The sequence below is a fragment of the Camelina sativa genome, chromosome 16 (assembly GCF_030686135.1).
Source record: "Camelina sativa cultivar CO46 ecotype springtype chromosome 16, ASM3068613v1".
NCBI lineage: Eukaryota > Viridiplantae > Streptophyta > Magnoliopsida > Brassicales > Brassicaceae > Camelina > Camelina sativa.
In genome coordinates this window covers 4,656,899-4,669,009 of record NC_141895.1, presented here as the reverse complement: position 1 = coordinate 4,669,009, position 12,111 = coordinate 4,656,899, and the positions used below count along the sequence as shown (strand labels likewise).

Genomic DNA, 12,111 nt, shown 5'->3' with positions numbered 1-12,111 from the left:
CCGGCCGACTATTCCTGCTCAGTTTCCAGAGCAAAAACATCAGAAACGAAAAAATAACTTCAGAGTTAGCGGAATCCAACATATAAATGACAAAAATATATCTGAAGAAATATACATGAAGGAAGAGTGCCCTAAATACTGCTCTGACATATGTCATCACTGCCTTTGCTTTTCAGGATCTTGCAGTTGACACCATGCGTTATAGATCTTCTTTCAAACTGTCTCTGATTCTCATCATCATCCCACCCACGTACCATATGATCATCATCCCCACTGTCAAGAGCGAGTTTATGATACACGACCGGAACAGGTTGATAAGGAATAGGAGCTTTCGAAGTGTGTAAAGAGCCCTATCAGCGTGATTATGTAAAATGTACCGGTGTAGTATCCATTGAGATGCGTCGCCAATGGGAAACATCGGTCTAAAGATGTTACGCACATAATTTCAAGTAATCTTTTTGTTACCCTCTTTCCACACTTGTGGATCGAGGGTGATGGGTGCAATGAAGCCATGGAGGTCTAGATATGAAAATCTTGACGGGATTCAGGTTGCTGTTAAAACATTTTTGCTGATGCCTTGGATCCATCAACATAATTAGATCATCGTCCGAGAGATCCACAATGCCTGGATTTCCATGAGGTAAAGATCCAACCGAAAGAAGGTTAAGAACTTTTAGGAGGACAAGATTATCATAAAAACAGTGCGGGTCTTCCGCAAAGACGTCATCAGTAGCTGGCTGGACATGTTCTTGACTGCAATAGTTGATACCATGTTCCGTACCTTGTCGGCAGCACCACAGAGAGCATTGTTCGTCTACATACTGAGAAATTATGTTGTTCATCTATAAACAGAAGAGGAATCACCAATTAATACACAAACCAAAGAAAATAACTATACAAACCCTAAATTTCGAATATGATTGGGAAGATACAAAATAAATCGAATCATATACTACTACCATAGACTATATACGTATCACGATAAAAAACCTAGATTCACAATCTTTTTTTTTTTTGAAAACAAGTTACAACATCCGAATATGAGAATCATCCCTTGCCCCAAAAAAATAAAAATCAAGGAAGGAGAACGGTGAGTACAATAGTGGAAATCCTAGGCATACTTGAGCCAAACAAGAAGAAGGTTTTTGAAGTTTTTCCTCTTTTGCTTAGCTAAGATGGCGTCCCTGATCTGTCCCTTGAGGATGGTATTAGCATCTGCGGAGATGTTGTTATGGTACCTGTTATTTCGCTCCAACCAGATGGCATAGAGGGTAGCTTGGGCTGCGAGTCTGCGTAGGTGTCTTGGTGCGGTTTTGTCCTTTAAGTCCAGCCAAGCCGTGAAGGCATCCCATGTGTGGAAGGAAAAGGGCCTATATCTGAGCCGTCTTGTTATCATCATCCATAGGTCTTCACTGACGCCACAACGAAGAAATACATGGTCGCGAGTTTCCTGTGTCAAGCCACATATACAACAGTTGGGGTCTACATGAAGTCCCCAGGACATCAACCGTGATCTTGTGGGTAGTCTGTCGAGATGGATTAGCCAGGAGATGAAAGCATGTCTTGGGATTGCACCTTTAAACCACACCTATTTTGTCCAGTTCTTAATGACTGCTCGAGGCCGCAACACTTCCCACGTTTTGGTGGTAGAGAAATTTGAGTGATCCTCTGCGCCTATCCGCCAGGAGAAAAAGTCTTGATTAGTGGCGAGAGACGGAGAGGTAACGGTGGTCAGGTAAGTTTGAAGCGCCTCACCTTGACATGATCTTACAGGTCTGAGAGACCAGCCCGTAGAGGAGGCAGCCTGAGCAACTCTTGCGTCCAAGGGAACACCGGTTTGGGATGGCCCCGTTCTGCCAAAGAAATCAATAAGTGACCAAAGGGGGACCAGTTATCGTACCAGAAGCTGATTTGAGAGCCGTTTCCCAAGTGCGGTAGGAGGAAAGTTCTTGCAATGTGGCGGAGGTTGAGCATGGAAGTCCATGTTCCTGATAGATGATAATTGCCCTCTAACCCCAGAAGCTCCCGTCTTTAATTTTGTTGTTACGGAGCCAGAGAGCCCATAGTGAGTCGATTGCAGTGAACAGTCTCCATATAAGCTTGAGGCACAACGTTTTATTCCATTGGGATAGACAAGAAGCCCCATTCCCCCTTCATCTTTAGGAAGACATAGATGCCTCCATGCTACCTTAGCAGATCCTCTCTTGTTAGCATTACCAGACCATAGGAAATTCGTGCATAGGCTTTCGATTTTTTTATGCAGCCCTTTGGCAAAAGGAATGCTGACATCCAAAAGTTGATAGTTCCATAAATCACAGACGAGATTAATTGAAGCCTACCCACGTATGATAGGGCACAAGAAGACCACGAGGAGAACCGCTTCGAGAGGTTGTCAAGGAGGGGTTTGTATTCTGCTTGTCAAAGTTTCCGGTGAATTAGAGGTAAACCGAGGTATCTTATTGGCAGTTAACCAATTTTGAAACCAATAAAAGCCATCTGGTCGGTTTCAATTTGGTTCACTCCTGCCAAGAAAAGATCAGTCTTGCTCATGTTCATTGTGAGACCAGAGATTCGGGAAAATTCCTGGAGAACTCTGCTATATTGGTGAAAGAGTTAACCTGACCATCGAAAAAGACCATAATGTCGTCTGCAAATGCCAGATGGGTGACTTATGGGCTTTGAACAGAAGGGTGAAAGCCAATTGAGCATGAGTCGTAGCTTTTCTTCAGAAGTTGCGAGAGCCCTTCCATTGCCAAGACAAACAAGTATGGCGAGAGGGAATCCCCCTGCCTTAGGCCTTTGGCACCTCGAAACAGACCACACAATTCGCCATTTACACAAGTTGAGAAGTGGTTTGTGGTTATACACTGCTCGATCAAGGAGATGAAGTAGCTAGGGAATTCTAGTACTTTGAGGATACCAATGATGTATTCCCAATGGACCGAGTCAAACGTCTTAGTGAGATCGATTTTGAGCATGCCTCTCGAAGAAATATTCTTGAGATTATACCCTTTGACAAGCTCGGTAGCCAACAACACATTTTCCACTAATACACTAATAGTCGTCCCAGAATGAATGTGGATTGAGCATTGGAGATCATATCCGGGAGAACTTGCTTGAGTCTGTTGGCCAAAATCTTTGACACAATCTTGTATAGGGTGTTACAGCAGGCGATAGGACGGAACTCTGTAACCCGTTGAGCATTTGAGATTTTGGGGATGAGAGTAATGATCGTGGCATTCCATTGCTTAAGCATTTTCCCATTTCTAAAGAACTCCAATATTGCTTCAACCACAGACTGGCCAACAGTTTCCCAGTGCGCTGTGAAGAACTCTACACAGTAGCCGTCGGGGCCAAGAGCTTTAATTTTTGGCAGCGAGAATACAACGTTTTTGATCTCCAATGGTGTGACAGGGGTGTTGAGGATGTGTACTGCAGCTTGGGAGCATCGTTGTGGAACCAACTCCGCAAGGTCAGAAAGGGATGTAGTGAATAATTGGTTATGCTCACCAAGGAGTCGCTTGTGAAAGTCCACCACCATTGTCTGAATACCCTGACTAGTATCCACCACCTGATAGTTATTATCCAGAAGGAAGATAATTTCATTGAAACCTTGTCTCGTGATAATAGCACGGTGGAAAAATCTTGAATTTTTTTCACCATCCTCAAGCCAGCAAATACGAGATTTTTGTCTTAGAAAGGACTCATCTGCTTTAGCAAGAAGACACCATTCTCTGTGTGCTTCTTTCTCCTCTATGATCGCAAGAGATGATGGGTTGTTGAGGAGTTCTTGTTGACATTAAAGAAGAATATTATACGCCACTTGGACCTGCTTCTTGATACCAGAATAGTTCTCCTTCCTGAATTCCCTTATCACCGATTTGAGTTCTTTTAAGCGTTTGGAAACTTTGAACATTTTGGTCCCATCGAAGGAGAGAGCAGTCCACCATAATTTGACAAGAGGGGCAAAGTCAGGATGATGTTTGAGCAGAATCAGAAATTTAAAAGGTTTCTTCCTTTTGTGCTTCTGAAAGTCTATAAACAAGCAACATGGATTGTGGTCCGAGAAGGCAGGTTCTCCTAAGACAGCAAGAGAAGAAGGGAAAGCCGAAATCCACTCATCATTCACAACGATGCGGTCCAACTTTTTAGCTACAAGGCGGCTAGTATGCTTGTTTGTCCACATGAATGTATTACCACAGTAGGGAAGGTCAGCAAGCGATAAGTTGTTGAGGCACTGGTTTAGATCTCGCATACCACTGGGGAATGGGTTCGCGTCCTGCACAGAATGTTCATGAGGCAGGAGGATTTGATTGAAATCCCCAAGGACCGTCCAAGGAAGACTTGAGAAGGAAGAATCAGCTACTAGATCAACGATTTCAGCCCATAATTCTTTTCTAGCAGAGCTACAAGACGAGGAAGCGTAGACCATGGAAACCACTAATTGCTGAGAGACAAAAGGGAGTTTTACGAGGCAAGTAATCATCTGCAAGGATTTTTTGACGATGGAAACCTGAACCGAAGGATGCCAAATAATCCAGATTTTGCCAAGGTCTGAGAACTCATAGTTATTAGCAAAATGCCATCCAGGAAAAACACGAGATACTATAGCGTGTGATTTCACTAGATTAACGCGGGTCTCTATAAGACCACCAAAAATTGGTTGGTTATTCCTCAACCATTTTCGAAAGCTTCTTCGTTTTACTGGGTCATTAAACCCTCTTACATTCCAACAAAAAATATCCATAAAGGATATGATGTTTTAGAGGTTTAATGGACCTCCAGCCCAGCCTTACGCAGTTGTTGCCTCTGCATCCTCTTGGATACTACCATCAGAAATCGATCTGCCTCGGCTTCTGGGTTGTCATCCTCATCTGAGAGACTATCTAAGCCAGTATCTGAGTGTTCCGCTGCTCCATTAGCGCATGGTGGAAGTGTGTGAGTGAAATATTGTTCATGAGATCAATGCAAAAGTTACCATCATCGAATCCCAGTGTATGAGTTTGAGAGGAGTTTGTAGGCAGAGAAGGGCTCACACTGCTGTTGTGCGTACCTGTTTGACCTGCTCCTGTTTCACTAATCCGCGGCATGGGGGCTGCCACTGCCTGGGGTACCAAGGTTTGGATGGGAGCGACTTGTTTCTCAACCGGCTTCCAAATTGGAGTAGAAGATTGGGGCTTGATATGGCCAACAATAGGCAATTGACTAGCTATCGGCTGTTTCCCCTGAGCTTTGTCTTTTTTGGCTCGAGGGCACTCAGTAGTGGGATGTTTAGAGGAGCCAAAGGCAGTACACGTAACTGGGGCTTTGGAGCAACGCGAGACCGTGTGTCCCACTTTTTTACAGTGGCTACAAAGTGATGGCAACCAGGGGCTAGAGACTTGGATGCGCTTGATTAAGCCAGATTCAAATCTCGCATTGACTGCCTCTGGGAGAGGTTTTCGTGGGTCAATGATTGAGTACACCTTTGCAACCTCTACATTGATTAGACTCTCCGTGTGCGGATGGAGGCAGACTGGGTGGCCAACCAACCCTGCAATATGTTCCAGACCTTCACGGTTGAAGAACTATAGGGGAACATCGACAAATTCCAACCACATTGGGACCATAGAGAGCTCTGGTTTCGATGGTTTGACCTCGGGGGACCATTTGGCTACAAACATGGACAGCCCATCAATTTGCCAGAGGCATTGGCTTAGGATTCGCCTCCTAGCGTTCGGACATGGAACTCTTAATAGGAAGGAGTTGCCTTCCATCTTCGACACCATGATGTCTTTCCTTTGCTGACTCTAAATCCCGTTGATAATCGCTTGTACGGCACCCCGTGAAGGAGGATCCTCGTAGAACTGGCCTAATATGAAGCTGTCCCACGACTTTTTGTTCTTTGCAATCACAGAGTTGGGTATAGTCACACAAGCCTCACCAGAGTCTAGGATGAAAGGGGTTCCCTTCTTTTCAAGTTTACCTGAAGATCCAACAACCAGCTTCCTCCAAGGGGCGTCCGGAGTCTGGGGGTTATCGTCAGCTTTTTGAGGAACAACAGGGTTCGCCACTACGGAAGGAAGATGGGGCAAAGGATCCCCAACAGTACCCTCCACCGATTTACCAGATAGTTGTGCTAGGGAATTGGCCACATTAGTTGAAGCTTTTGAATTAGGGTTTCCAGTTTCAGCCGCCGCCGCCTCAGGGGGAGCGAGATGGCTTGCATCAGTCTTGATTTGGTTAGCCAAGGTTTTAGGGACTTCAGGTAACATCCCGGAGCTATTTAGCAGGGGCGAAGAACCAGCTGAAATCGAGATACAGGCGGTGAGGCTAGGATTTTTTTTTGAGGTGTTTTTTTGGGTTTCTTTTTTACTATGGTGGCCGGAGAGAGCCGACGCTGAAATCAGCAAAAGTGAAGGGAGAAGAAAAGAGATCGCGTTATCGCTTTGAGGAAGCTGGAGAAAAGCGCGTGGAGCCCGTGAGAATTTCAAGACATGTTAATAGATTCACAATCCTTAAACTATACACAGGATAATTTTGGATCATACATGGGATGGGAAACCTAGATCGGATCATCATCTTGCAAAGTAAATCAAACAAACCCAAACCGTAGGCTATATACGGAATCGCGATAAAAAATCGAAACAAAAAAAATAATAATTAAGAAACCGAGATCACCAATATACTAATAACATGTCTTTATATTACTCTTATTTAGGATTAACACAAGTGTTAAACAAGAAGAGTGATAATATTCATTCATTAGTTACTCTTCTATCTTTCTACCACCACTTAAGGCTGGCCGTAAGCACGGAGACTTACCCATTAAAGAAATATTTTGTTTTTGGTTTGGTAAAAAGCTTTCTTATTTTCTATATAATTATTAATTAAAAAAGGCGAGTAGGTGAGGTTATGTGGTCAATCTCACGATGAAACCTGAAGGTAAACAAACATCTTTGACCATATATATATGATATATGTCTCTTCTCCTTTCACATTTCTTTGTTCTTGCTCCTTACCCACACCCTATTTTAGTTAACTTTTTTTAGTCAATATATTCCCATCTTCTTTTGTTGTTTTTTTTTTCATCTGCAACTCTTACACATTTTTTTTCGGATTTGAACCAAGAATATGATATTACGGTGACACTGGCTTGTACAAACTGCATTATAAGTCACCGTAGTAAATTCACTTTCGGAAATGTTCAAAACTCAAGAAAAAGGTTATGCATTGTCTCGACTCTCGCCTATGAACGTGCAACCTCCTAGCTAGTGAGATACGTTCTAATGACTTTTAGAGTCATATGCTTAATAAGTCTTATTAAAAAACGAATAGTACTAGTTGTTAATCAAAAGCGTTGCTGTATCGCTTGGGAATCAATCTTCTATTATTAATATATAGAAAAATACGAACAAAAGGGTCGATTTTGGAACTATGTTTTATGGCATAGAAAACTTCTTCGAATTAGAAAAGATATAAAAAATGCGTGAGTATAGGATTTTATCTAACCAAATCTCCACAAAAGCATGAACTCGATTCTATTATATATAACATTCATATATCTTATATTATTTCCTGATTAGAAACTTGTTTCTAACTTTCTATAAACAAAAGATATTCCACTATGGATTCTTTCATCCTGATCTATATATGTCGACTACAAAAATAAGTAAGATACTAGAAATCATGTTATACAATCAAAATATTGAGAGGTATTTTGGATTCTCAAATGAACCCACCTACCAACTACTAAATGTCGAGTTGTATCAATTCTTTCACTCTACATCTCTTTATTACTAGTTTATTAGTTCACATGTCAAAATCTTTTATGATGAAACACAAAGTTGCAAGAAGTGACGGAGGACGGACACCTCATCTCATTCCAGATTATGACGGGATTGAGCTGTCGTTTTGTTGTAACTAACTTATATATATGGTCGGGGTCAACTATTCATATGCACTTCTATTCTATGCCTTCAAGGTCATTTATAAAGACTATTAAAAATGTCTTTAATATATCAACAATCTTATGATTTGATATATTATCTATATATTTATACGACAATGTTATGGAATTAATGTTCTTCGACTTTGTTATGTGTTGCCACATTTCCATTGGTGCATGACTTTTCTACGAAGCATATACTGAGTAACCTATTGAGTAGAGTCATTCTTTTTTTCTTTTTGACGGCAAGTTGAGTAATTCAATTCTGTAATGCGCTTACCGCTGATATATATTCAAGTTGCTCTTATAATTAATCTGTTCCAAAATCAATTGCAAAATACTACTAAAACAATGTAAAAGTCGTCGCTATGTTATTTGTCTTTTTCAAAAACAAAAAGCACAGACAAGACAACATTTTTAACTCATTTTACACCAAATAATATTGTTACTAGTCAACTTAATATCACAAAACTTCCTCTAATAGAAATATAATTATGACTTAGTCCATTCATTTAAATTTATTATTTTTAACAATTTTATCTACGATATTTTCTATGATTTATACATGTTAGAATTTAATAAAATTTAATTTTTCTATATATATTTATATATAATTTAATGACGAGAAAAAGTTAAAAGACATTGAAGGTTTGGAAGATTTAAAATGCATTGAAACAGATTCAAATCTTATAATTCTACAAGGTATAATGACAAGAAAAAATTAAAAGACACTGAAGCTTTTGATTTGATATAAGCTTAGACACCTTCTTAGATTTGTGATAAAGACGAACGGGCTTTCTAAAATATAGATTCAATTTTTTTTTAATTAATACAGAATCAAATATATGCGAGTTTTACGAATTTAGGACTAAAGTAACCAGATTGACATGCCTTATTGTTGAGAAGAAAAAACAGGCATGCCTTACTGTAACAAACTCCAAAAAAGTAAATAACAATAGGCTAACTAAGTAACCAACTCTTTAATTGATGTGTATGACATGAAAACCTGAGCTAGCTAAACCAAAGTTAGAACTTTTAACAATATTTAAGATAAAAAAAAAAAAGAAGAGATCATGAGTTCATTAAATTTTATAAAACGGTTGTTCTTTGCTTATTCATAGTCAATAGAATGTAAGAACTGTTGAAAAGCATAAACTTAAAAAAAAAAGATTAGTTTATAACCATGGTTAAGATCACTAGATCATCCTTATCCTCCTAGAGCCTGCTTGTTGCCTTTAATCATTGCGTGATGCACTTCAAAACTAACTCACCAAAATAATACTACTACTACTACTACTACTACTACTACTATATAGACAATTCTATGATCTCAATTAAAATAGTATCAAGTGTGTATAAAATCGAGGACAGTTTCTTTATTGCATGTGTTACCATTTGAATATCAGAATATAACACGTTTAGATATTTTTATAAGTAGTGTCTACATTTTGTATATAAATGTATCCTTCTAATTACTACCATAACAATATCATCAAGCTTCTCAAAACAATGGCGACCATTCCTTCCCACAACCATCTTCTCACCACCGATCACAAAATCTCCTTAACCGGTCACCACCTCTCTTCTCCTCCGGTTAACACCAGCTTCTCAAAAATCAATTTTCCCGCCAAACCACGAGTAACAGCTACGAGAGCTTTGTCCAGAACCAACGAGTCTTCTCTATCCGCCGTGATCTCACGCCTCGAGCGAGAAAGACGCGAACGACAAGGTTTAACCGACGAAGCGGAGGGACTCGGAGAACGGTGGATGACGGCGGAAGATATTCGCCGGCGAGACAAAACCTCCGAAGAAAAAGGAAAACTAATCGACACGTGGCGTAAGATCCAAGGAGAAGACGACTGGGCCGGGTTAATGGAACCGATGGATCCAGTCCTCAGATCGGAGCTGATCCGTTACGGCGAAATGGCTCAAGCCTGCTACGACGCTTTCGATTTCGACCCGGCTTCTAAATACTGCGGCAGCTCGAGGTTCTCGCGGCTCGAGTTCTTCGACTCACTCGGTATGAACGGTTCGGGTTACGAGGTGGCGCGTTACCTCTACGCGACGTCCAACATCAATCTCCCCAACTTTTACTCTAAATCGCGGTGGTCTAAGGTATGGAGCAAAAACGCTAACTGGATGGGATACGTCGCCGTTTCGGACGACGAAACGTCTCGTAACCGCCTCGGCCGCCGCGATATCGCCATCGCGTGGAGAGGCACAGTCACGAAACTCGAGTGGATCGCTGATTTAAAAGACTATTTAAAACCCGTATCCGAAAACAAGATCCGATGCCCCGACCCGGCCGTTAAAGTCGAATCCGGGTTCCTAGATCTCTACACCGACAAAGACACGTCTTGCAAATTCGCTAAATTCTCGGCGCGTGAACAGATCTTAGCCGAGGTGAAGCGTTTAGTGGAGACATACGACGACGAGGACGACGACTGCGATCTAAGCATCACCGTTACGGGACACAGTCTCGGCGGCGCGTTAGCGATTTTAAGCGCGTACGATATAGCGGAGATGGGATTGAACCGGAGCAAAAGCGGGAAAGTGATTCCGGTGACGGTGTTGACGTACGGAGGACCGCGAGTTGGGAATGTGAGGTTTAAAGAGAGGATGGAGGAGTTAGGAGTGAAGGTGATGAGAGTTGTGAACGTGCACGACATGGTTCCGAAGTCGCCGGGGTTGTTTTTGAACGAGAGTGCGCCGCAAGCGTTGATGAAGATAGCGGAAGGGTTGCCGTGGTGTTATTGCCACGTGGGAGAGGAGCTGGCTTTGGATCATCAGAACTCGCCATTTCTTAAACCTTCCGTTGATCTTTCTAATGCTCATAACCTTGAAGCTATGCTTCATCTCCTTGACGGGTACGTTAGGTCTTTTTTTTTTACTTTATTTTACATTTTACATTTTACATTTTAACCATATGTTCATAATATAGTCAAGAACGAAGTAATATATTATGTTAAGGCTTTATAATAATTATCGATATGTTAATTTTGTTTTATTTGGAACTGGAAGACGACAAAATATGGAAGCCGTCAAGCTGTCTAAATTGATTTCTTCGACGATACGATATTCACATATTAAAATATTCAAGAAGATCGAACTAGTTTTGTGTATTATATATATTGAGATCATTCTAGATTACGTCTTGATTTGTGTTTGCAATATGATTGACGCGAGTATCACGTGAACGATTTAGTAAATCATACACTATTATTTTATTTTTTTAATAAAAATTAGGTATCATGGGAAAGGAGAGAGATTTGTGTTGTCGAGTGGGAGAGACCACGCACTAGTGAACAAAGCCTCGGATTTTTTGAAAGAGCATTTACAGATTCCACCGTTTTGGCGTCAAGACGCGAATAAAGGAATGGTTCGGAACAGTGAAGGTCGTTGGATTCAAGCCGAGCGTCTCCGTTCTGAGGATCATCATTCTCCTGACATCCATCACCATCTCTCTCAGCTTCGTCTTGATCATCCTTCTTAAATCATACACACATGTGTTATACTCGTTTTCCTAATCTGTAAATTTTTGTGTCCGTCTTTGTCAATAAAAGAACTTAGAATCTCACCGCACGCACTTGCATGCTTTGATTGATCAACGTCCCCTATTTATTTACCGTTAATCCATGCATTTTTGTTTTACATTCTATGTCATTGCATGAATACATGTGTGTGACCGTGAATTTGTACACAAACACAAGACGAGTGATATGCATGCATCTTTCATCATGAGGTTGTCACTATCCAATATATATAGGAGCACCTACAATGTAAGATGTCAAAAAATAAAGGGAAAAAACTCCTACAATGTACTAGTATATTACTAGTATTTTTACAAGACTGAGATCAATCAACTAATTAAGTAGAAACTAAAAATGATACTACATCAATTTACGAATTACGATAATTTGTATTTTATACATTTTTACTCGATGGTACTATATTTTAACTCGGGATGCGTGGAGTCAAGATGGAAAGACTGGTTTTGTTGATCTTCCGATGGTAAGTTAATTTTAAACACTTTACGAGCAGATGCTACATACGTTTACGAGGCTATTGGTTTGAGTCAATCAAAATGCAACGACTAAAAATTAAATTGTATTCGTATTATTGGGAAAGACTGATTTTGACCATCCATTTGAAAATTTACCCTATTATAAATACCTTATCTTCTA

The 12,111-nt window shown here is 40.7% G+C and overlaps 2 protein-coding genes across 2 annotated transcripts; one reads left to right on the top strand and one right to left on the bottom strand.

Moving 5' to 3' along the window:
• Positions 1–1,111: 1,111 nt before the first annotated feature.
• Positions 1,112–5,649, bottom strand: LOC147925123 (uncharacterized). The gene is made up of 9 exons (XM_087492493.1): positions 5,637–5,649; positions 4,979–5,533; positions 4,797–4,910; positions 3,830–4,641; positions 3,166–3,571; positions 2,910–3,046; positions 1,901–2,335; positions 1,785–1,853; positions 1,112–1,450 (listed from the first exon to the last, which is right to left on the bottom strand). The coding sequence occupies exons 1-9, from the start codon at positions 5,647–5,649 to the stop codon at positions 1,112–1,114; spliced, it is 2,880 nt and encodes a 959-aa protein (XP_087348619.1).
• A 3,519-nt stretch (positions 5,650–9,168) lies between these two features.
• LOC104749833 (phospholipase A1-Igamma2, chloroplastic-like) lies at positions 9,169–11,504 on the top strand. Its single transcript, XM_087491862.1, has 2 exons — positions 9,169–10,794; positions 11,174–11,504. The coding sequence occupies exons 1-2, from the start codon at positions 9,386–9,388 to the stop codon at positions 11,418–11,420; spliced, it is 1,656 nt and encodes a 551-aa protein (XP_087347988.1). The 5' UTR covers positions 9,169–9,385; the 3' UTR covers positions 11,421–11,504.
• Positions 11,505–12,111: the final 607 nt, after the last annotated feature.